The sequence below is a fragment of the Pristiophorus japonicus genome, chromosome 6, assembly GCF_044704955.1.
Source record: "Pristiophorus japonicus isolate sPriJap1 chromosome 6, sPriJap1.hap1, whole genome shotgun sequence".
Lineage (NCBI taxonomy): Eukaryota > Metazoa > Chordata > Chondrichthyes > Pristiophoridae > Pristiophorus > Pristiophorus japonicus.
The window spans coordinates 145,932,781-145,955,751 of record NC_091982.1 but is presented as its reverse complement, the minus strand read 5'-3'; the positions used below and the strand labels follow the sequence as shown (position 1 = coordinate 145,955,751).

Here is a 22,971-nt window from a genome sequence, read left to right as displayed (position 1 = left end):
CCATTGCCTTCGGTCCTCGCTACAAACGACATCTGTCTGAGGCTGAACCAGACTGTTTGCAACTGCAGCATTCTTTTTGGCCCCGTGCTGAGAATCTGGCCCCTTGTCCACTCCATCACCAAGGCTGCTTACTTCCACCTCTGTAACATCACCTGTCTTCAGCTGCATCAACCCATCTGCTGCAAAGGCCCTTATCCATGTCTTTATTGACTCTACACGAGACACTTCCAATGTTCTCCTGGCCTGCCTCCCACCTACTCTGTAAACTTGAGCTCATCCAAAACTCTGCTGTCTGTATCCCAACACGTACCATGTCCCACTCACCCATTGCTCGCTAACCTGCATTGGCTTCCGGTCCGACAACACCTCAAATTTAAAATTCTCATCCTTGTGTTTAAGTCCCATCCTGTCCTCGTCCCTCCCTATCTCTGTAACCTCCCCCAGACTTACATCACTCCAAAATCTCTGCACTCCTCCAATCCTGGCCTCTTACACATCCTTGATGGCTGTGCTATCAGCTACCTCGGGCCCTATATCTGGAATTTTCTTCCTAAACCTCTTCGTCACTCTACCCCTCTCTCTTACTTTAAGACTCTCCTTAATATCGCCAAACTTTTGATCACTTGTCCTAATATCTCCTTATGTGGCTCGGTGTCAAATTCTGTCTGATAAAGCTCCCGTGCAGCACTGTATGACATTTTACTACGTTAAAAGTGTAATATAAATGCAAGTTGTGTAGCAAACTTCCTGATGTGCTTTGCAAAGAGAAGAAGCAAACACTGACTTCAGAGGAGGTTTAGGAGAGGTAACTTAAAGCTAGTTCAGAAATATTTCAAGGTGTGAGGGAAATAGGAGTTTGGGGGAGTTCTATGCGCCAGGGTGTCTCTATCATCAAAGGTGGAAGGAGGTAGGTGGGTCAGAGGACTGGAGGATAATGAAGATGTCATGGTGGAAAAGGTGGCAGAGCTTGGTGTGACTAGACCAATGAGAGCGTTGCAGATATTGGGGGTTGGAAGGCAGTGTAGATCAGCACAGAAGGGCAAGTGAGGAAGGCTGCAAGCAGTGTAGCTTGGACAATTTGAAGTTGATTGAGGGCAGTTTAAGTCTCAAGGTAACGAGGATGTGGCTAAGAATTTCAGTGACGGCGGAGCCCAAGATAGGGCAGAGGCAAGCAATGCTTTGGAGGTGGATGTAAGTGCGTGGTTGGGTATGGAGTTTGAAGTTCAGCTCTTGGTTGATCAGAATGCCCACAGACTGGCTCAGCTGGAGTGACTCGCCAGGGAGAAGGACAGGGCTGATTTTTGGGGGGATAAAAGAATGGCTTTTTTCTTTCTGATCAATTGGAGGACATTCTGGCTCATCTGTGATTTAGACAGACAGTCTGTCAGCATAGAGATGGTTGAGGGAAGTGGAGAGGAAAAGCTAGGTGCCATACATGTGGAATCTCACTGTTGGATTGGGGTTGCAGAGGTGAAGGTGCGGGTGGGAGGAGGTCAGTTGCTGGAGATGCATTAGCTTATTTGGACAAATAGTATAGCATAGTTCTGATGAAGGGTCGTCGACCCGAAATGTTAACACTGTTTCTATTTCCACAGATGCTGCCTGACCTGCTGAGATTTCCAGCATTTTCTGTTTTTATTTCAGATTCCAACATCCGCAGTATTTTGCTTTTGTATTCGAGCTTATTTGGACTGGTAGGAATCAGGCAAGGGCAGTTCCACTGATTTCAGATGTTACTGCTTCTCCAATCTAGGAGCACATGTGAATAATGGACTCTGGACAATATCCACGTTTGCATTTAATAGGAATAGAAACGCCAAAATTGTCTAAATATCTCTTAGGCGATGGTAGTTCCACCACAAAATGTGATAGATTTTGTATTATAGTCTAATTGTTATCATTTATTTCTCTCATTTATAGTTGTCATTGTTTTCTATTTCAAGTAAGCCCTGAAATTCTGTAACAGTTTCAAGAAGTTTTTTCAATAAAACAAAGCATTTCTTAACTGCTGACAATATGATGGATGGAATAGATATTTTGCAGTTGTTACTACTGATTTTTTGGTCTGGAGAGTGACACAGTTGCAGACTCCCAAAAACTCCCAATTGGTTTTTGAGTACTCTGATCTACTTGGAATTTACAGCTCAGATACTTGGCATTTGAACCAACTGGGTCTATGCTAATGTATATGCTCCACACTAATCTCCTCCCACCCTACTTCATCTCACTCTATCACCATATTCTTCTGGTGTATACTTTCTCCCTCATGTATTTACCTAGCTTCTGCTTAAATGCATCTATGCTATTTGCCTCAACTATTCTTTGGGTAAAGAAGTTTATCGTGAATTCCTTATTGGATTTATTAGTGACTATCTTATATTTTTGATCTCTAGTTTTTGACTCCCCTGCAAACGTAAACATCTCTCTGTTGACCCTATTGAACCCCTTCATAATTTTTAAGACGTATTAGGACACCTCTAGATCCCGACCCTATTTAAACTTTTATTTTCCAATGAATATGTGGCCTTTTTATTTGTCCTACCAAAATGTACCACTTCACACGTAGCTATATTGAAATTCATTTGCCATTTACACACCTATTCAAGTTTATTAATATCTTACTGTATTTTGCAGTCTTCCTCGGTATTAACTCTTTTCTCCCCCCCCCCCCACCAATTTGGTGTCACAGCAAATTTTGAAATTGTTCTTCCGATTCCAGAGTCCAAACAGTATATGTAAATGCTAAACAACAGTGGTCCCAGCACCGATCCCTGTGGAACACAATTTCCCATCTTCCAGCAGTCTGAGTAAATACCTTTAACCTCTACTCTCTGGTTTGTAGTCAGCTTGTTATCCATTCTGCGACTTGTTCAGTACTGCATACAAATTCCATCTGTAGTAATATTTCTGTCATCTTGTGTCCCTTCTGTCAAGCTACTGATGTCCTCGCTGTTTTTGTTTTCGCTAGTTTAGCTGTTTCGTCAGGTTCCCCAGTCACCTGCTGAAGTTCAAAGTTCCTTTTTCTGTGGCCTCCTCTTGAGGCTTTTTCTCTGGTCTTTGCATCTCAACTGGGTGTTGGGTTTGAATCTGATTTGGTTCTGCTAATCTTGTTTGTTGAATTACTTCTAATTACCATTTGGCATTCCCTGGCTGATTAATATTGCTGACTTCACTGGTATTTTGTTTACCATTGACCAGCTCAATGCAGGCTCTGCAGCAAGCACCAGGGTGGATGCTGCTGTCTCTCCTGGTGTTTACAGTGTGCAGATGAGACAGGAGAAATCTGAGGAAGCCAGCAGAATGGGGGTGGGGAACTGTCGCCTCATGCTCGCAAGACTTTTAGCAATACTGTTTATCTGGGAGGAATGAGAGGATCTGCTGTCTCCTCATGCTCACAGACTGGGGTGGCCTGGTTGGCAGGAGGTAGGCTGATGGGCTGGGAACGGGAATCCCATCATCAAGTGTGGAGCGACCGAGAGTGGAGCAGAGGCAAGGAGGCCAACTGTACTGGTTTAACCTCTCCAGCCCATGAGCCCTGTGCGTTCCCTCAGATTGTTTAGCTATGGTTACAGTGTGCCTCCAGCTCTTGGATTGGCTACACCCACGTACACTGATTCTCTTCAACTCGCTGTCATTCTCCTTGCCTTCTGCTGAAAATACAGTATCAGTCAAGTAATCATCAGTTGGGTTGCAAGAAAATGCATTGACTTGATGTACACTAACATCAGACAGCACAGAATTATTTTGTGGTGTTGCTTGTAAGTCGGAGGATTATTTTATTATAATGTGCCATGTAATATGCCACTGATTTACGGTGGCTATGTAAGTCAAATTTTGTTAAATTAAAAGGTGAGGGGGAAAGTGTTATGGCAGCAAGTATGACAATGGGAGTGGGGGTTAAAATCAAGTCATCATTTAGGTGTGTTTTCACAAGACTATACATATGCATCATTTCAGCTAGTTGGTGATCTGGCCCAGTGTAGTCATTTTGAAAGGTAGGTGTGATGAAGATACAACATGTAATAAGTGTGTAGAGTATAAAGTTCATTGTGATCTGAAAATCATCCATGTGATTGCTCTTTGATTAGTTCATTCCCACTAGCTGCATGGTTGCCTGGGACAAAGCTCTATGCTCCTAGCTTTTTTTGGATTGAAGGAGAGGCAAGACCATTCTATGTGTCAGACCCGTGAATTGGACTCCAGGTCTCCATGGGTGTGAGGGGAAAGAAGAGAGAGAAGAAATATTTTGTTGGGTGTACATCAAACTTGTATGTAATGCTCATTTCCTGTAACGCTTCTCCATCACACTTAGATTACTATTTTAACAGAACAAAGTCAGTCACCTGGCCAATGGATTACATTATACATGTGTTCTACATTGCATAACCTGTTTATTCCAAAACAATCCTGACTTATCATGAGTACGTCACAGGAAGTTCATGGGCGAATTACAAAAACCGAGATTGTGTGTGTATGTTAGCCAGCGCTGTACAGAACGTAGAATCGTGCAAAAGAGAGGCGAGCGAGTAACTTGGATACATAGATAGTGAGAGCCATAGAGCGAAAAGGAGACTGATCTTGCCATGGGAGATAAAGAATTAGAGACTGGGAGATAAACAAACAAAAGTATTTTAAATTTTATTCAAGTTCTGACATGGGAGATCATTTTAACATTAAAAAAAAATTGATCCACAGTTAAGTTAACTTGGCCATTAAAAAAGCAAACCAAGCACTAGGGTTTATTTCTAAAGGGGTAGAATTGAAAAGTAGTGAAGTTACGCTAAACATGTATCAAAGCTTGGTTAGACCACATTTGGAATATTGTGTGAAATTCTGATCAAATTATAAAAAGGATATAGAGGGATTGGAGAGGGTGAAGAGAAGATTTACAAGGATGATACCAGAAATGTGAGGCCACACCCATCAGGAAATGATGAGCAGGCAGGGTCTCTCTCTTGAGAAGAGAAGGAACCTCTTTACCCAGAGAGTGGTGAGAATGTGGAACTCGCTACCGCAGGGAGTGGTTAAAGCAAATAGTATAGATGTATTTAAGGGGTTGTTAGATAAGCATATGAGGGAGATGGGAACAGAGGGTATGCTGATAGGGTTAGATGAGGAAAGACTGGAGAAGGCTCGAGTGGAGCATAAGTGCCAGCATGGACTGGTTGGGCCGAATGGCCTGTTTCTGTGCCGTGTATCCTATGTAACGACAATAATTTCATAAGGTTTCCTTTCAGATTTTCATTTGTATTTCATTTTTAAGACTAAATGCATATCAAAGCTCACTTTCTTTGGCTTTTGTCTCATTTTCAGTCTACATCTCGCTAGTGCACGATTCCTTTCATTGAGCAAGTGAAACGGAGCCATTATCTCAAAATGTGGCATTTTTAGATTAACCAAACGGACTTTGTGAGCTGCCAGATAACTAAAGGTGACTAAACCCTTCAACTAGGCTGGAGTTTAATATTTTGATATTTCAAAAAACTGTGTCAATATTTGATGTCTCCAAGATAAGAGGAGACTAATTGATGTCCTGTTACTGACCGTTCCATTTTTAATCGGGGCGGAGGAGCGGTGACAGATTGGGGGCCAGGTCGGCGTGGGCCCAGGGTCAGCACGGGCCAGCCCACACTGCGATCTATGGATAGAGGAGCATTTGCGCGCACTAGGTCCGTGCAGCAGAGCTTGGTCTCCGGTCATCTTGGTTAACCCTTGCCACTGGACCAAGACCTAGCTCTGTCAAGCCCGTGTGGTGCTGGTGTGCAACGGCCACCACACGTTAAAAGAATCCATGCACCCTTCAATATGTAGTTCGGAAACCTAGAATGTCAGATCCCTCAATGAAACACCCATGAACTCATCCCTTTTGATGTGGATCGGGTCATCCTCGATATGAGGGACTGCCTAATACTATCAAGGTTGTCAGTTCCAGCTCGCGAGATGGCTCAGTGAGCGAGTGCATCACCCCAAAGTTTTTCTTTGCCTTCACTGTCCCTCTCATTAGCATTATTTAATCTGTATCCATTTCACCTCCCCGCCCTGCCACCCCCATCCAAATTGTACAAATGCCCAGGAGCTACCTTAAGTAAAAGTGTAGCTTCAGGTTGTCTTACCAAGGTGACTGACTGACTGCTGGAGGATCCCCAAGCTAATTGGCATTGGAACTAATAAGTGGTTGACAAGACTGACCCAAACACCTCTATATGAAGTGTCAAGAGTCTTATAGTCCAGAGTCGGCCAGCGCCAGTTATTTTGAGTCCTGCGATCGAAATACTTCTTCCTTGGAACAGTCTTGAAGTAATCTTTTTTTTGCAATTTAGGTGCTGCTTATATGCTATAAATGGCTGTGGGACCAGAATTTGCAAAATTGTGCTTATTCAACTATCCTGTAAAGCAGAAGAGTAAATGGATTAATTTTGCTTGTGGGTAAATGTCAAATTTATCAGTTAATGCATCTGAATATTTCCATATTTTTATATAATTGCAAGTGACTGTGGTACCTCAGATATCCAGCAGCAGAATTGTATTCCACCACACTCTAATCTCATCACCTGGCATATCCCTCACCATCATTAGCATCAAGCCAGGGGGCCAACCCTGGTTTAATGAGAAGTGCAGAAGAGCATGCCAGGAGCAGCGTCCCTGAAAATGAGGTGCCAACCTGCTGAAGCTACAACACAGGACTACATGCATGCTAAACAGCAGAAGCAGCATGCTATAGACAGAGCTAAGCGATCACACAACCAACGGATCAGATCAAAGCTCTGGATGGGAAAAGACTGCAATCATGAATAGTGATTGACAATTAAACCACTAACGGGAGAAGGTAGTTCCATGAACCCCATACCTCAATCGTGGTGAAGCCCAGCACATGAGTGCAAAAGGCAAGGCTGATGTGTTTGCAACCACCTTCAACCAGAAGTGCCGAGTAGATGATCCATCGCTGCCAATTCCTGAGATTCCCAACATCACAGAAATCAGTCTTCAGCCATTTCGACTCACTCCACGTGGTATCAAGAAACAGCTGAGTGCACTGGATACAGCAAATGCTATGGGCCTTGACAGCATTCGGGCTGCCATGTTGAACTAGCCGTGTCTCTAGCCAAGCTGTTCCAGTGCAGCTACAAAACTGGCATCTACCCATCAAAGTGGAAAATTACCCAGGCATGTTCTGTCCACAAAAAGCAGGACAAATCCAATCCAGCCAATTACCACCCCATCAAAGCGATGGAAGGTGTCGTCGACATTCCTATCAAGCGGCACTTGCCCACCAATAACCTGGTCACCGATGCTCAGGTGGGTTCTGCCAGGACCACTCCGCTTTAGCCTTCATTACAGCCTTGGTCCAAACATGGACAAACGGTGAGGTGAGAGTGACTGCCCTTGACATCAAGGCAGCATTTGACCAACTGTGGCATCAAGGAGCCCTAGTAAAATTGAAGGCAATGGGAATTGGAAGGAAAACTCTCCACTGGCTTGAGTCACACCTAGCACAAAGGAAGATGGTTGTGGTGGTTGGAGGTCAATCATTACAGCCCCAGGACATCGCTGCAGGAATTCCTCTGGGTAGTGCCCTAGGCCCAACCACCTTCAGCTGCTTCATCAATGAACTTTCATCCATAAGGTCAGATACGGAATTGTTCGCTGATCATTGCACAGTGTTCAGTTCCATTCGCAATTCTTCAGATAATGCAGCAAGACCTGGACAATATTAAGGCTTGGGCTGATAAGTGACAAGTAACATTCGCACTGCACAAGTGCCAGGCAATGACGATCTCCAACAACCGCTGCCCCATAACATTCAACGGCATTACCATCGCCAAATCCCCCACCAATCAACATTCTGGGGCTCACCATTGACCAGAACTTAATTGGACCAGCCACACACATACTGTGGCTACAAGAGCAGGTCAGAGGCTGGGTATTCTGTGGCGAGTGTCTCACCTCCTGACTCTCCAAAGCCTTTCCCTCATCTGCAAGGCACACGCCAGGAGTGTGATCGAATACTCTCCACTTGCCTGGATGAGTGCAGCTCCAACACTCAAGAAGCTCAGCACCATTCAGACAAGGCAGCCCGCTTGGTTGGCACTTCATTCACCACCTTAAACATTCACTCCCTCCACCACCGGCGTACCATGGCTGCAGTGTGTACCATCTACAAGATGCACTGCAACAACTCACCAAAGCTTCTTTGACAGCACCTCCTAAAACCGCGACCTCTACCGCCCAGAAGTGCAAGGGCAGCGCATAGAAACACCACCACCTGCAAGTTCCCCTCCAAGTCATTGTCGCTGGGTCAAAATCCTGGAATTCACTCCCGACCAGCACTGTTGGAGTACCTTCACCTCACAGATGGCAGCGTTTCAAGAAGGTGGCTCACCACCACCTTGTTGAGGGCAATTAGGGTGGGCAATAAATGCTGGCCTTGCCTGTGATGCCCACATTCTGTGAATTAATTAAAACGAAAGGTACCGTGTTCTGGAAGGACATGTGCAACTTTCAATAGATGCTAAGTCTGCATATGTAACATACACACCCCTTTTGAGTGAAGAAACTCCAACTCATCTCCGTTCTAAATGGCTGACCCCTTGTACTGAGACTATTTTTAAATAGGCATATGTGGGAAATTCCAGCAAGTTACTTAAAACATAACAGCCACACAAGAGTGTGAAAGTATTGCAGTTCATCGAATGTCCTTGTGTAGTTTTACTATATGTTCAAAGGCTTTGTTGTATATTTGGACTTTTTTGTTTATTTGTTACTGGTGATGAAACCTAGGTCTAGACTCTCCAGCCAGGGAAACTGCCTCTTAACATCTGCCGTGTCAAACCCTCTGAAAATCTTATATGTTTGAATGAGATCACCCCTCATTCTTCTAAACTGCAGAGAATATCGACACATTCTACTCCATCTCTCCTCATTGGACAATCTTCTCATCCCAGGCATCAAGCTAGTGAACCTTTGTTGCACCCCCTTTAAGGCAAGTATATCCTTCCTTGGGTATGGTGACCAAAACTACACACTACTCCAGGTGTGGTCTCGCCAAAGCCCTGTATAATTGCAGCAAGACTTCCTTACTCTTGTACGCCTTGCAATAAAGGCCAACATACCATTTGCCTTCCTAATTGTCTGCTGTCCCTACATGTGAAACATAGAAACATAGAAAATAGGTGTAGGAGTCGGCCCTTCGAGCCTGCACCACCATTCAATAAGATCATGGCTGATCATTCACCTCAGTACCCCTTTCCTGCTTTCTCTCCATACCCCTTGATCTCTTTAACCATAAGGGCCATATCTAACTCCCTCTTGAATATATCCAATGAACTGGCATCAACAACTCTATGCGGTAGGGAATTCCACAGGTTAACAACTCTGAGTGAAGAAGTTTCTCCTCATCTCGGTCCTAAATGGCTTGCCCCTTATCCTTAGACTGTGTCCCCTGGCTTTGGAACATCGGGAACATTTTTCCTGCATCTAACCTGTCCAGTCCTGTCAGAATTTTATGTTTCTATGAGATCCCCTCTCATCCTTCTGAACTTCAGTGAATACAGGCCCAGTCGATCCAGTTTCTCCTCATATGTCAGTCCTGCCATCCCAGGAATCAGCCTGGTTAACCCTTGTTGCACTCCCTCAATAGCAAGAACATCCTTCCTCAGATTAGGAGACCAAAACTGAACATAATATTCCAGGTGAGGCATCACCAAGGCCCTGCACAACTGCATTAAGACCTCCCTGCTCCTATACTCAAATCCCCTAGCTATGAAGACCAACATGCCATTTGCCGCCTTCACCGCCTGCTGTACCTGCATGGCAACTTTCAATGACTGATTTACCATGACACCTAGGTCTCGTTGCATCTCCCCTTTTGCTAATCTGCCGCCATTCAGATAATCTGCCTTCGTGTTTTTGCCACCAAAGTGGATAACCTCACATTTATCCACATTATACTGTATCTGCCATGCATTTGCCCACTCACTTAACCTGTCCAAGTCACCCTGCAGCCTGTAGCATCCTCCTCACAGCTCACACCGCCACCCAGTGTAGTGTCATCTGCAAACTTGGAGATATTACACTCAATTCCTTCATCTAAATCATTGATGTATTTTGTAAATAGCTGGGGTCCCAGCACTGAGCCCTGCAGCACCCCATGAGTCACTGCCTGCCATTCTGAAAAGGACCCGTTTATCCCAACTCTGCTTCCTGTCTGCCAGCCAGTTATCTATCCACGTCAATACATTACCCCCAATACCATGTGCTTTAATTTTGCACACCAATCTCTTGTGTGGGACCTTGTCAAAAGCCTTTTGAAAGTATAAATACACCACATCCACTGGTTCTCCCCTGTCCACTCTACTAGTTACATCCTCAAAAAATTCTAGAAGATTTGTCGAGCATGATTTCCCTTTCATAAATCTATGCTGACTAGGACAGATCCTGTCGCTGCTTCTAAATGCGCTGCTATTTCATCTTTAATAATTGATTCTAACATTTTCCCCACTACGAATGTCAGGCTAACCGGTCGAAAATTCTCCATTTTCTCTCTCCCTCCTTTCTTAAAAAGTGGTGTTACATTAGTTACCCTCCAGTCCATAGGAACTGATCCAGAGTCGATAGACTGCTGGAAAATGATCACCAATGCATCCACTATTTCTAGGATCACTTCCTTAAGTACTCTGGGATGCAGACTACCGGGCCCTGGGTATTTTCGGCCTTCAAACCCATCAATTTCCCTAACACAATTTCCCACCTAATAAGGATTTCCTTCAGTTCTTCCTTCTCACTAGACCCTCTGTCCTCTAGTATTTCCGGAAGGTTATTTGTGTCTTCCTTCATGAAGACAGAGCCCCAAAGTATTTATTCAATTGGTCTGCCATTTCCCTGTTCCCCATTATAAATTCACCTGATTCTGACTGCAAGGGACCTACGTTTGTCTTCACTAATCTTTTTCTGTGTGTTTCGTAAACAAGGATACCCAAATCCCTCGGGACACTAACATTTAATAGTTTCTCACCATTTAAAAAATATTCTGTTTCACTGTTCCTCCTACCAAAGTGAATAACCTCACATTTCCCCACATCATACTACATCTGGACAGGCACATGTGCCTTGGTTTGACGTCTCACATTTGAAAGATGGAAGCTCTGGTAGTCAGTGTCTTCCCTTAGATGCTGGAAAAAATACAGTGATAGTTTTAAATAAAAGTTTGAGGGCTGAAAAGGATGGTGTTTGATGCACATGTAAATCTGAGGTACCCTAGCAGTTTGAGAAATTGCTGTTTCCTGTTTAGGAAATTTACAGCTGATGCTTTTTTAAAGAAAGCAAGATGTATTTATATAGCGCCTCTCTTGACCTCAGGACATCTGAAAGCATTTTACAGCCAAGTGTAGTCACGGTTGTAATGTAGGAAATGCGGTAGCCAATATGTGCTCATCCAAATTCCACAAACAACAATGAGACAAATTATTTGTTTGTCAAATTGGTCGAGGGATATATGTTGACCAGGACACCACAAGAACAAACGTGTTCTTCAAATAGTGCCATCAGAACCATTGCATCTAACTGAGAGCAGCTGAGGCCTCGGTTTAATGTTTTGATCTGCAAGATGACTTTTTTGACAAGGCAACACTCACTCAGTACTGCACTGAAATATCAGCCTAGATTATGTGCTCAAGTCTCTGCAGTGGGAATTGAACCCACAATCTTCTGACTCCGGCATGGGTGATATAATTGAACCAAGACACTTTTAACTAGGCACACGTGGGAAATTCCAGCAATTTCGTTGAAACATAACAGCTGCATAAGAGTGTGAAAGTGTTGCAGTCCACCGAATGTCCTCGTGTAGTTGTGCTGTGTATGTTCAAAGGCTTTGCTGCATACTTGGACCTTGTTCTGTTTACTTGTTATTCGTGATGAAACCCGTCCGTTTCAGGCATCACCTGTTAGCATGCCAAGGCCATTAATCCAATAGGTCTGTGTGTGTCCACACAACAGTTCACGTTCCTGCATTTTGGGATTAATGCAAATACCTACCGGATTAAAAAAAGCTAGAAATGTTTGCTTCAGTAACACTGCTTTTATAAAAAGAAGCAAACTAATGGAAAATACTAAAAATAGCATGTTGTAAGTGTTTTCTGCATGCCACAAGACGGAAACACTGCACAGTTCAATGGTACTTGTTCAAAGGCAGTGGATTATGTTCCATATGGATCTATCTTTTTTTCGACTCAACTAGTTGGGACTTTTCAGCACCTGAAATTTGAATTGGGCAGAGTGGGTGCAAAAGGCAAGTTTTTAGGCCAGTTCAGATGGTATAGGGAGCAGTCTGGAAGCAGTGGTGTAGGGAGCAATGTATGAGCAGTGGTGTAGGGAGCAATGTATGAGCAGTGGTATAGGGAGCAATGTATGAGCAGTGGTATAGGGAGCAATGTATGAGCAGTGGTGTAGGGAGCAATGTATGAGCAGTGGTATAGGAAGCAATGTATGAGCAGTGGTGTAGGGAGCAATGTATGAGCAGTGGTATAGGGAGCAATGTATGAGCAGTGGTATAGGGAGCAATGTATGAGCAGTGGTATAGGGAGCAATGTCTGAGCAGTGGTATCGGGAGCAATGTCTGAGCAGTGGTATAGGGAGCAATGTCTGAGCAGTGTATGAGCAGTGGTATCGGGAGCAGTGTATGAGCAGTGGTATCGGGAGCAATGTCTGAGCAGTGGTATCGGGAGCAATGTCTGAGCAGTGGTATAGGGAGCAATGTCTGAGCAGTGGTATAGGGAGCAATGTCTGAGCAGTGGTATCGGGAGCAGTGTATGAGCAATGATATAGGGAGCAGTGTTGCAAACGAGCCCAGTACTGCCAGCTGGAGAGGGAACAGCCAGCACTGGCAGGGCGAGGGGGGAACACTCAACATGATTTCAACAGTCTGGCCAATAAAACTGGAATTCAACTGTAAAACACCATATTTGGTAACAGTTAAAAGTTAAGTGAATACCAAAAGCAAACCCTAACATCATGCAGTTCCCATTTCTGTTTCCAGTATGTACGAGAGAAAGTTTATTTGAGCATAGTTACAATGTTGCATTAAATAAATCTCTCGAGTTGTATGCATAAAGAGTTAAAGATGCCAGTATCAGTTTGAAGTTAATGAAAAGCTACCACAGCACAGCGAGGATTAAGTACTGCTGTGTAGGTACATAAAATGCTTTCGCCTGGAAGTGACTTGTGGGCCTGCAAAAGGTTGCACTGGGCTAGGAGGCCAGCACAAGAGGCAGTGTCTTGAGTGGTTTCAGCTCTTGATTTGTTGGATTTCGTGCGTATGGGTAAAAGACCCAGATTTGCAGGATACGTTGCATTAGATGTAGTGCTGTGACCAAGAAATCTGCCAAGGGATATAGACAGGCTAAGTGAGTGGGCAAAAATTTGGCATATGGAGTATAATGTGGGAAAATGTGAGGTTATCCACTTTGGCAGAAAAAATAGAAAAGCAAATTATAATTTAAATGGAGAAAAATTGAGGGTCCTTGTGCATGAAACACAAAAAGTCAGTATGCAAGTACAGCAAGGAATCAGGAAATGGAATGTTGACCTTTATTGCAAGGGGGATGGAGTATAAAAGCAGCTAAGTCCTGCTACAACTGTACAGGGTATTGGTGAGGTCACACCTAGAGTACTGCGTATAGTTTTGGTCTCCGTATTTAAGGAAGGATATACTTGCATAGGAGGCAGTTCAGAGAAGGTTCACTAGATTGATTCTGGAGATGAGGGTGTTGACTTATGAAAATAGGTTGGGCCTATACTTAGAAGGATGAGAGATGATCTTATCAAAACATATGATACTGAGGGGGCTCGACAAGGTGGATGCAGAGAGGATATTTCCACTCATAGGGGAAACTAAAACTAGGGGACATAGTCTCAGAAGGGGCCGCCCATTTAAAACTGAGATGAGAAATTTCTTCAGAGGGTTGTAAATCTATTGAATTCTCTGCCCCAGAGAGCTCTGGAGGCTGGGTCATTGGATATATTTAAGGCGGAGATAGACAGATTTATGAGCGATAAGGGAATAAAGGGTTATGGGGAACGGGCAGGGAAGTGGAGCTGAGTCCATGATCAGATCAGCCATGATCTTATTAAATGGCGGAGCAGGCTCGAGGGGCCAAATTGTCGCCTCCTGCTCCTATTTCTTATGTTCTTATGACCATGAGTGCTTTTTAGTGTTTCATAGTATCATTGTACCTACTCTCATGGCTGTGTTTCTGGCTTTTGGCTGCTATGTAATTTGTGCTTATGAATTTAAAAACAGAAAATGCTGGAAACACTCAGCAGGTCAGGCAGCATCTGTGGAGAGAAACCGAGTTAACGTTTCAGGTCGATGACCTTTTGTCAGAACTGAAAACGGTTAGAGATGTAACGGATTTTAAACAAGTACAGAGGGAAAGGGGAGAGGAGTAAAGAACAAAAGGGGACGGTCTGTGATGGGGTGGAAGGCAGGAGAGATTAAATAATAGAAGGGTTGATGGTACGAGGTAAAGGGGATGGTAATGGGACAAGTAAATAAATAAAGATGGGTCAAGATAAATGGCTGTAAATGTGCAAAACAATAGTGATCTGTTTCTGTGGAAGAAACAGTTTTTATTTTTACCAGTTGATTTCCCATGGCATTGCACATGGTTTAAGACTGTGTAGTCTTCAGGTGAAGTGGGGTTAGATGGGGGAGGGGGGGGGATAATTGGACCAGGGAACGCAGATGTAAGTTCAGTCCCATTTTAACTTCATACATTCTCTTTGTGTTTTTATTTCTATTATAAATCTCCATGTCGCAGCTTGACTGGCAGGAATAGCTGTTACATAATGACAACTTTACTCTGACAATTTATATTATAAATGGAGACATAGGAATTTATAATCAGAATAGGTGACAGGAAATGTGCACAGATCTAAGATTTTTAACAGTAGATATACCGTGGTGTTCCAGATCCTGTGTGCAAGACGCTGACTTGTGCTGGAGCGTGGTTCAGTGGATGCTGTCGGTGTTTGAACCTACACAGCATGTTGCGGGGGATTATTTGAGGAGGATGTTGCAACTAATCCTGAACATTTATGCAATTCACTCTGTAGCAGGAGACCTTGGGGTGGTGGCTTCAGCAAGTTGTGGTGCCCCACCATTGCCATAGCTGAGATCAACTAACTGAGAGAATGGGGATCAAACACAGGTCTGCTTGGTCTGCAGGAGTCGATTCACATTCGGTAGTTTCCTTAATAGCTGAGCTTTCGGGAGTCTGAAAAGTTGTTTGAATAAAGTTCTAATTCAGGAAATTACATGATTCTCCCACACAACATGAAATACTACATTCCTTAAAGAATAAAGCCAGAATTATCGGTAGGAAGTTGTATTCACATTTTCGATTCAGTGAGTTGTAGCACATTTATTTTTGATTTCCTGTTTCCTTTCATCCTAGTGGGTTCAATTGCAGCTCCAGCTGATAGCAGGTTTAATGTTTAAGTTCTTAATGGTTTGAGCTTTTTAAATGCAGTACTCCAACCAATAGGCCTGCCATTGTCCTCGAATTAAGCTATAACTCGAATGATTGCTTCAGCTGGCAGAGATAGCAGAGGATCATTCCACCAGCTTAGACTGATTTGAATCTAGGATGCAGAGGTGAAATGCTCACCAATTTTCCCATCTGAGATGGAAGATAGTCATCCCACAAGTCAGCACCAGGCTTTTTTCCTTGGGTGTTGGGCTGCTCTGACTCTATCCTTTTGGATAGTTTATCCATTCTGTGAACTTTAACTTTTCTCTACTGCTATCATTAGCTTTGTTGTATGTCTTTTTAAAAAATACAAGTAAACTACTTCGACAGTTACCTCACCCACTACCTGAGCAACCCTCAATAGAATTCCCATAAGACATGATTTATTACTACTTAAACCAGTGTTCTTCTAAGGTTGGCAGCGCGCTACAGAATTCCCTCGAGCATTATCCCACTCAGGATTTAAGATTAATTGGCCTGTAATTACAAGGTTTGCAGCTCACTTTTTGGATATTGAATGACAGTTGTCATCCCAGAATCATAGAATGGTTACAGCACAGAAGGAGGCCATTCAGCCCGTCGAGCCCGTGCCGGCTCTTGGCAAGAGCACTTCAGCTAGTCCCACTCCCAAGCCCTTTCCCCGTAACCCTCCAATTCCCTTCTAAAAGCCACGATTGAATCTGCTTCCACCACCCTTTCAGGCAGTGCATTCCAGATTCTAACTACACGCTGCATAAAATAGTTTCTCATGTCGCCTTTGGATCGCTACCAATCACCTTAACTCCTATGTCCTCTAGTTCTAGACCCTCCAATGGGAACAGTTACTCTCTATGTACTCTCTCTAGACACCTCATGATTTGTCTCAACCTTCTCTGCTCCAAGGAGAACAACCCCAACTTCTCCAGTCTATCCATGTAACTGAAGTCCCTCATCCCTGGAGCCATTCTTGTAAATCTTTTCTGCACCCTCTCTAAGGCGTTCATATCCTTTCTAAAGTGCGGTGCCCAGAATTGGACACAGTACTCCAGGATCCCGTATGCTTTTTAAACCGCTTTCTCAACTTGCCTTGCCTTCAACGATTTGTGTACATATACCCCAGGACGTGCTCTCATTGCACCCCCTTTAGAATTGTACCCTTTAGTTTATATTGGATCTCCTCGTTCTTCGTCATTTTGCACTTTTCTGTGTTAAATTTCATCTGATATGTGTCTGCCCATTCCACCAGCCTGTCTATGTCCTCTTAGAAACAAAGAAAATAGGAGCAGTAGTCGGCCATTTGGCCCTTCGAGTCTGCACCGCCATTCAATATGATCATAGCTGATCCTCTATCTCAACACCATATTCCTGCTTTTTCCCCATACCCCTTGATGCCTTTTGTTTCTAGAAATCTATCTCCCTCTTAAATATATTCAGTGACTTGCCCTCCACAGCCTTCTGTGGTAGAGAATTCCACAGGTTCACCACTCTCTGAGTGAAAACATTTCTCCTTATATCGGTCCTAAATTTCCTACCCCGTATCCTGAGACTGTGACCCCTTGTTCTAGACATCCCAGCCCAGGGGGAACATCCTCCCCGCATCCAGTCTGTCCAACCCAGTCAAATTTTATACGTTTCAATGAGATCCCTTCTCATTCTTCTAACTCTAGTGAACACAGGCCTAGTCAATCCAATCTCTCCTCATACGACAGTCCTGCCATCCCAGGAATCAGTCTGGTGAACCTTCGCTGCACTGCCTCTATGGCAAGTATGTCCTTTCTTAAGTAAGGAGACTAAAATTGCACACAATACTCCAGGTGCGGTCTCACCAATGCCCTGTATAACTGTAGTAAGACATCCTTGCTCCTGTACTCACATCCTCTTGCAATGAAGGCCAACATATAATTTGCCGCCTTAACTGCTTGCTGCGCCTGCATGTTTGCTTTCAATGACTGGTGTACAAGGACACCCAGGTCCCTCTACATCGACACTTCTCAAGCCATCACTATTTAAATAATACTTTGTCCTTATATTTTTCCTACCAAAGTGGATAACTTCACATTTATCCACGTTATACGGCATCTGCCACGTGTTTGCCCACTCATCCAAATCGCCTTGCAGCATCTTTGCATCCTCCTCACAATCCCACCTAGTTTTGTGTCGTCAGCAAACTTGGAAATATTACATTTGATTCCCTCATTCAAATCATATATATTGTGAATAGCTGGGGCCCAAGCACTGATCCCTGTGGTACACCACTAATCACTGCCCGCCACCCCGGAAAAGACTTGTTTATTCCTACTGTTTCCTGTCAGTTAACCAATTTTCAATCCATGCCAATACATTACCCCCAATCCTATGGGCTTTAATTTTGCACATTAACCTCTTATGTGGGACTTTATCAAAGGCCTTCTGAAAATCCAAATACATTACATCCACTGGTTCTCCCTTATCTATTCTATCAGTTACATCCTCAAAAAGCTCCAGTAAGTTTGTCAAACATGATTTTCCTTTCATAAATCCATGTTGACTTTGTTGAATCCTGTTGATCTTGAAGTCTATCACTATCCTCCTCACTGTTCGCTATACTTCCAAGTTTTGTGCCACCTGCAAATTGAAATTGTGCCCTGTACACCCAAGTCCAAGTTAATATATATCAATTATAGCAGTGGTCCTAGAACCAACTCCTGGGAAACACACCACTGTATACCTTCCTCCAGTCCGATAAACAACCGTTCCACTACAGTTTCCTGTCACTTGTCCAATTTCATATCCATGCTGCCACTGTCCCTTTTATTTCTTGGGCTTCAACTTTGCTTGCAAGTCTATTATTTGGCTCTTTATTAAACACCCTTTGGATGTCCACATACACTGCATTGCCCTCATCAACTCACTCTGTTACCTCATCAACAAACTCAGTCAAGTTCTCTACTGTTCAGGGACTATTGAGCTTATTCATTACTTGCTTCATTTCCTTGACGGTTCCAGCATGTATCCCATATGGTGGAGTGGCCTTTTTGATTTGTAGATAGCGGATGGTCTTAAATTCATGGGGCTATCTGTTTCAATTGGAACCTGATTTCCCAGTGACATTAACGTGAATTCTTGACTGACCCTGATAAATATGTATACAAAAAAGTTATTGTATATAGAGAGTGAACCATGTTCCTTAAAAGAGCAGTAATATTTGGGTTCTAATGTGATTAAGCCTGGTGGTACACAATTGAAGTGCTCTCTACTGGCATAGTGTTGAAGGTTAATGCAGAGTAGCGAGAGGCAGTTCAAGTACTTATTCAAGTACTTTTTCTCTCCGTTTCCATGAAATATTATGTAAAACTACTTATGATGTCTGTGTGATATAAATCTCGTATTGCTCAGTAATTGCTTCTGCTTGAGGCTGTCTAACTGTTGACTTTGAGTTGTGCAGTTGGTTTCATGTGTGGAATTAGAAATCTTGCTCACTGATGTATCAGTTTTCAACAGAAAAATGTTAATTAAAAATCACCAGTCTGTAGTTGTTGGATTGAGTGGGGGAGCGATAATGGTAGAAATTGTGCAAAGAAGTTACGCTATGAACAGTACAAAATTTCAACTGACTTTTTACATTTTTTTTTGTTGCAGGTTTGCTACAAAAACTTTATCACCATGGCTTTGGAAATAACTTCACCACCTCGGTTTTTCCACATGCCGAGGTTCCAGCACCAGGGACCAAGGCACACCTTTTACAAGCGGCCAGATTTTGCCCAGCAGCAAGCTATGCAGCAACTGACCTTTGATGGCAAACGCATGAGAAAGGCTGTGAACAGGAAGACGATCGATTATAATCCATCTGTTATTAAGTTCTTAGAGGTGAGATGAGAGTAACAGTGAGACTGGTGCACTGTTCAGAATGAGCTTGTGTTGGAGTGTGCTGCGCTCCAAGCTAAGTGTGAGGTTGTGAAACCATTTCAGTGATTTGCTTTTTTACTTCTGACATACTTGGTGTGAGATGCACATAGTGAATTGTGTAGTGCCACTCTTACACACTTGGATACTCTAAGATGGTAGATATACAACTATTGTGAATGGTTTTGTGACACTCCATAAAAGGTCCAATAAACTCTTACTGTTGTGCACAATAAATTAAGCACATTTTACATCGAAAGGTACTTGGTTGAAAACATACATTTTTTTTGTATGATTCACACACTGCACTGCTTTTGCGAGTGGACTCGGGTCAATAGCATGCGGTCACATTTCAACCAACTGATGTGCTTTGCTGTATATGTATAGTAAACTGGCGTTGAATAAATATGTTCTTAATGTGATGGGGAACAGGCCTGATTGTAGTTGGAATGAAATATATAAGCGTGAGATGGATGCTTCATACAGGTTGTAAACAGGCCTTGAGACAACCCAGTTTTGCCAACACATTCTAATCTGACAAACACCAGTTGTGACCCAGCATATTTCATACCAACGTTCCTGCTAAGTTGCATGGCCATGCAGTGGTCTGGAGGTCCCACGCAGGCCGCTCATCAGCTTTTAAATGGAAGAATCTGTATATGTGCAAAAGTTTGCATGGGTCATGCAGCCAGTTAAAGGGACCGTGCACAATTTTTTTTTAAAGAAATAGCATTGTTTCTTACCTTCTGCCCTATTGACAGTCTGAATTGAGCAGTGCTATTCTGAAATCACCCAGTCAGTGCTAATGGGGAGTTGTTTCTGTGCCAGTCTATACAGCACTACCTGTCTGGAACTGAATTTTGAGGTGATTGCCACTTGGGACTGTAAACTCCCAATCACTGGTGCATCTGGAATCTCTAGGTGTTTTAGGCTAAACAATATCCTGGTGAGTTTGGTAACTAAAATGGCAGGTCTACAGGAAGCTGTGGAATAATTAGAAAAATTAAAATGTTTTTTGTCTTTTTTTTTATTGCTTTAAGGCAAAGGTTCTTCCTAGGTCTGTTTCAATTGCAGTGCTTTGAAAAGTCCCAATGGTAATAGTTCGTCTGGAAAGCTACAGTATCCCATAAGGAATTTCTTTTCCATCAAGAGGTACAAGCTAAAGCAACTTATAGGTTGTTGTTTTTGCCACTCAGAAAAACAAATCCCACATGGGATTAATTGGCACTCAGCTCTGATCTTCGTTCATGTTTCTTGCCCTGAGACAAACCAGAATTAACGGTGAGCTGGTACAATGGTAGAATCACAGCAGAAACATTAAATATTGCTTCTTACAACTGCAGAGCTAGTAGCAGATAAATTATTTGTTTTTCTAAGTGTAGATGGGAAGAAAAAGCTGCAACTGATATAGAAACAGAAAATGTTCGAAATGAATGACCAGTCAATGTAATAAAAAAAACAGACTGAAATTTCAGGTAGAGACCGTAGTCAATGAAACAAATCTTGCACCGTGTGCTCTTTCATTCCTGCTCAACTTACCCAGATCAACGCGCTCTTTTCCTGCCAGTACTATTTTGGTTTCTACCATTTTGCTTCAGTTTTATTGACTTCTAACTGATTGCCTGGTCTTCGTAATTTAACCAACCATACTGCCACTAATTTTTGTAATTTTGGCTTTACTGGAATGGTTTTCTCGATGGTTTTCAGGCATTTCCCATAAGCGGATCTTATGCCCTACGATCTGGAAATTGTACATTTGTTTTAGATATTCTGCCCTTTGCCTACAGATTGTCAATTATCCTACTTATAGTAGATACTAGGTTCAATAGCATTTCATGCACACTATTGCACTCCGTTCCTTTTTGCAGATATTAAACTTGGACCAGTTTTGCAAACTGCAAGTTGTTAGTAAACTGCTGAGTTGGTAACACTGCCTGCAGCTCAAAGTTATGGCTTCTAGTTCTGCTCCAGGATTTGAGTGTACAATCTGGGCTGATTCTCAAGAGCAGAACTCTGAAGAGCTGCCTTGTGTGAGGTCCTGTCATTTGGATAAGATGTTAATCTGAAGTCCCATCTACCTGTTCAGTTGAATGATAAAGATCCAGTGACAAAGAAGAGCTGGGGTTTCCCGGTGTCCTGACCAGCGTTCCTCCGTCAACCACTGCCAGCAAGAACAAATAAATGAGCTTGATGTTCACCAGGACTACCTGTGGGGTGTTGATGGTGCAGAATTGCTGCCACATTTTCCCATAAGTCACTCCAGTTCAAAAAGTAATTCATTATGAAAAGTGATTTGAGATGTTCTGGTATCACAATAAGGTGCTATATAAATGCAGTTTAAAAAGAATTATTTACAATTATGTAAAAATGAAGCAGACTGTATCCTGCAAAAGTAGAGTGCCAATATATTTGCATCTAGCATGTGTCATCAGCCTAAGTGTTAACCATCTTGAAAGCGTATAACGCAGGTTTGTAAAACAAGAAATCACAAATGAACAGGCACTGAGTGTATCAATCAAGTAGCAAGTGCGACCAAAAATGACCAATCAAGAATTGTTCAATAAACATCTACCACTTCAAAAAGGAGAACCGATAAAATTGCACAATGTTTTTTGAAAAATCTTTTCCCACAAATCACGCTCACTAAGGTGAGGACTTGCTACTGAAGTAAGGTTCCTAACTTGTGTATAAAACACATCACAAGAAATGTAACTTAACCTGTCTAATTGTCTTTCACGTACCTGTAATGTTTCCATCAAGATTTTATGTGGATGGTCCACCTCTGTCTTCTAGAAGCCTGGCCATTAATTATTGGGGCTTTTAAGAGCTGTTATTGTGTCAACTGAGTGAATAAGTTCAACTAGGTGTCAGACAACATCAGGATGCTGCACCAGTGTCACTCTGCAAGCAATATGCACAGAAGAGCTCTTGCAATTAAAATTAAGGCTGCCTCCTATCTGAATTGAATGTAACTACTTTTTGAAGGGAGGGGGTGGCACAACACCCCATTCACAGAATGTTTGTAAACCTGGACACTTTTTCCCTCCTCCTTACCCCTTCCCTGTGTCTACCTATGGAAAAAGCCTGAAGTCATGCAGAGCAACGGGGAAAGAGCAGGGGGAGAGGAAATAATTCAGTAGCTCTTGCAATGAGCTGGCCCTGGCATGATGGGCTGAAAGGCCCCCTTCTGTACTATATGATTCTATGACTGATGGCACTAGAACCAGGAAGTCATTATTAGAACTGATAAGATAACTGATGTGATATTTTAAGAGAAATAAAGTAAAGCATGATCTTTATTTGCGATAGCAGCCAGGAAAGTGATGTAACTAGCTATATTCAAAATATTAATGCATTTGCGGCACATTTTAAGCAGTTATTTATGTAACTGGCATCTGAGGGGAACACCGTTCTTTGTCTACCAGTACTGGGTAAGGAAAATACTATTGTGTATTATTTGTTTTATATGAGCAATGGAAGATGTCTTGCACATATAATGTGTTAAGTACATTAAGTACATAGATGTCTGGCATTCTAAGAATCCAGGCATGCCTAACTTCCCAGGAGCCAATAGAAAACAAGTTAA

The 22,971-nt window shown here is 42.9% G+C and overlaps 1 protein-coding gene across 4 annotated transcripts in view; it reads left to right on the top strand.

Annotated features, from left to right (window-relative positions):
• The window catches only part of wdr33 (WD repeat domain 33), a 138,223-nt gene that overhangs the window by 6,258 nt on the left and 108,994 nt on the right, over positions 1 to 22,971 (top strand). For all 4 annotated transcript variants that reach the window (XM_070883267.1, XM_070883265.1, XM_070883266.1 and 1 more), the window contains exon 2: positions 19,122 to 19,349. In XM_070883267.1, coding sequence (XP_070739368.1) covers positions 19,146 to 19,349 — 204 coding nt within the window. In that variant the 5' untranslated portion in view covers positions 19,122 to 19,145. The remainder of the gene's footprint in view (positions 1 to 19,121; positions 19,350 to 22,971) is intronic.